Source organism: Eimeria mitis, genomic scaffold, assembly GCF_000499745.2.
Source record: "Eimeria mitis Houghton genomic scaffold, Emh_scaff6831, whole genome shotgun sequence".
Classification (NCBI taxonomy): domain Eukaryota; phylum Apicomplexa; class Conoidasida; order Eucoccidiorida; family Eimeriidae; genus Eimeria; species Eimeria mitis.
In genome coordinates, this window is record NW_024015850.1 from 1 (window position 1) to 2,642 (window position 2,642).

Below are 2,642 nucleotides of genomic sequence, written 5' to 3' on the forward strand. Positions count from 1 at the left end.
ATATACCAAATGCGTATTTAGCCGTGTCTCCTTCGATTAATCGATTAGCCACAGAGTGGGGTAAATCGCGCTGTTCGGTGTTGCGAGTGTTGACAAGCCTTCCCCACGAGGCGCTGGCAACCAAACACTTGCCAGCGCCTCGCACGACCGGTCGGACATTCCTTTTATTCGCTGCTCAGGGAAACAATTTGCAACGCTTTAGAAATGTTGAAAAGGATAACAAGAACTAAAAGAAGGACGCACCTCAGGCGTTTCTGACGGCCACTGGTTGTGCGAGGTGTCACAGTTGGTTCTTGCACATATAGTGACGTGCAGACTGGCTACTAATGGCGAAGGAAGTTTTCAATCGTTTTGTACTGTGTTTATGCTCTTAACAAAGCGTTTGAGTAAGCCTGCATGTGGGACCGCCTCACAAGAAGATTTGCACTGCCGGCATGGCGTGCCCGAAGTCGGTACGTGTCAATCTACTGGCGTTAAGGCAGACTACTAACCGCCAAATAAGTGTTCCACAATTGCCTACTGCGTCAGAGAATGCAGAAAAAGCGTATTTGTTGCGCTGCATACTGCCGTGCACAGCAAGTTGCAGTAACTGGCGATGCAGAGGGGCCGACCCCTCTCCGGACCGGGATACGTCTTTATGCTTCTGGATGTAGAATATGTGGAGGCGCAAAAAAGGTTATATCGTTCTTGAAAGTCGTATTTTATTCCTTTGGCTCACTTCCTGACTGTTCTCAGCTAAGATCGAGGGCCCCCGCTACACCCAGCATCATCCGAGAATCGTCGGCCGTAGGCTATGCTGGGCTGGCATCCGAAATTTCCTTGCAGCACTAGTTGCAGCAGAGCGCCTTACAACCCATGAGGAGCCTACTCTTCTCCGCACCAGCCAAAATCTTTGCAACGCAGTACGCAAGATGCCTACCGGCAGGCCTTTGGCTCTTCTGCAGATCCCAACTCCCGACCGTCCTCAGCTAAGATTGAGGACCGTCGCCACACTCAGTTTCCATCTGCACCTGCAATGACCGTCGCCAGTCTTAGCCAAAAACTTTCCTGAGCTTCAGGGAAGTAAATCTACTTACGAGAAGAGTTGCCATAAAGCAGATGACCTCCCCCCCAATCTGCAGGCGTCCTCGCCATACACGCGCACAACGCTGGGGCCAGTGCAGAGACGGGGCGGAATGTCATGTGTTGCGGAACGCGTTGTTCCAACTACTGCATAATGGCAGCAACACATGCAAGCATAAGTCCCGGCCCACGTATTGATGCATGCACCAACACTGGAGAAATGTTTGATGTTGTCACGGCCTTCAGGAGCCAACCGCGGGAGTTGAAATTCGTGTAATATCAGCTTCTGGTAAAGCCGCTATTTACAGATCCTGCTCGTTCCTTCACTATTGGCGTATTCTCACTTTAGAGATGCAATCAGTTACAGCTAGATGACTGGAAGTGACGTGCGTCTGGCCGGAAGCGGGGCAGCACAGCCCTAGACAGGCAGCAGTACCCACGCACGAAACTGCTGCAGTTTGACCCTTCAGTTCAACATCATGAGCCGCCTGAGCCTCCCAAATAGTCGAACTCAGGCGCATGACATGATTCTCATATGTCATCCGAGAATGAGCACTGAGGCAGCCGAGTTCATTGCGATAGTCACTCACCACTTCAGCAACATCAGCTTGTCGAGCTTTTTGTTGCTCATTTACTTTCGGCCAACATCAGCTGTATGTGTCGGCGCCAGCTCCTCACGTCTTCCCTCCATAAGTCCCACTTTTCTTGATTGAACTTCGACGAAGGGCACTTTTCACAGAATAGCGCTTCCTTCAAGCCGATCACCATGCGAGGCGGAGGCCGCTCGCCTCTTCTGTAGTATTCTAGCGCTGCAGACAGCGTGCGTGCGACGTCTAAGTTCCTAATGCACTTGGTAAGCGACGGTACCACTGCGCTGGGAATGTACTTTACACCTTCTATGCGACGCATTATCCGAGGCCACCAAAGCTCCTTCATCGAGCGGTCCCCCAATATTTTTGCTGCACAGTACAGAGTATCGATGACAAGAAAAACCACTCCGAGAGTTTCTCTGGCGCACATCGCTTGATTGGCTCGGTAGCTTAGTGACATTTTCCCCATTGCATATCCACAGAGGCGTTCTGCCTGGAAAAGAAGGTTTTCGAAGTCCTCCAGGGACAGCGACGACTTCTTCATTATTTTCCTGCACTCAAAAAGTAGTGGGTATGCGCTCCTCTGTAGTGGGGAAGCCGTCACTGCTACGGATACACTAAAGCATCTGGTGCTGGGTGGCGGCTTAGAGTCCGGGTAGCGGTAAAACGGATGCTTCTCCAGGATGCTGTCAGGAACCCCTGGATACAAAACGTCGAGCCACCTGAAGTAGGTAGCGGCGGATGTATCAGATAATATGCCTGTCACAGATGGTGACTGAAGTAAGCACACCACAACAGCAGCACTTCCATTTGGTTTACCACTTCAGTTACTTCCAAGTTAGATTGCCAGCGCCCAGTTACGTGAACTGTAGAAATTGCTGCTGCAGTCACTATAACCCAACGAGTGGTGGAGGCCCATCACACAAGCCTACTTCGCGCTGCCGTGACATGCAGCAGCTCGCACCTGTTCAGCTGATCCAACTCCTTGAA

General features: G+C 51.2%; 1 protein-coding gene across 1 annotated transcript; it reads right to left on the bottom strand.

Annotated features, from left to right (window-relative positions):
• Positions 1-1,689: 1,689 nt before the first annotated feature.
• Positions 1,690-2,196, bottom strand: EMH_0089260 (uncharacterized protein; the record flags this gene model as incomplete). Its single annotated transcript, XM_038022962.1, has 1 exon — positions 1,690-2,196. The coding sequence occupies one exon, from the start codon at positions 2,194-2,196 to the stop codon at positions 1,690-1,692; it is 507 nt and encodes a 168-aa protein (XP_037878816.1).
• Between the last annotated feature and the right edge of the window lie 446 nt (positions 2,197-2,642).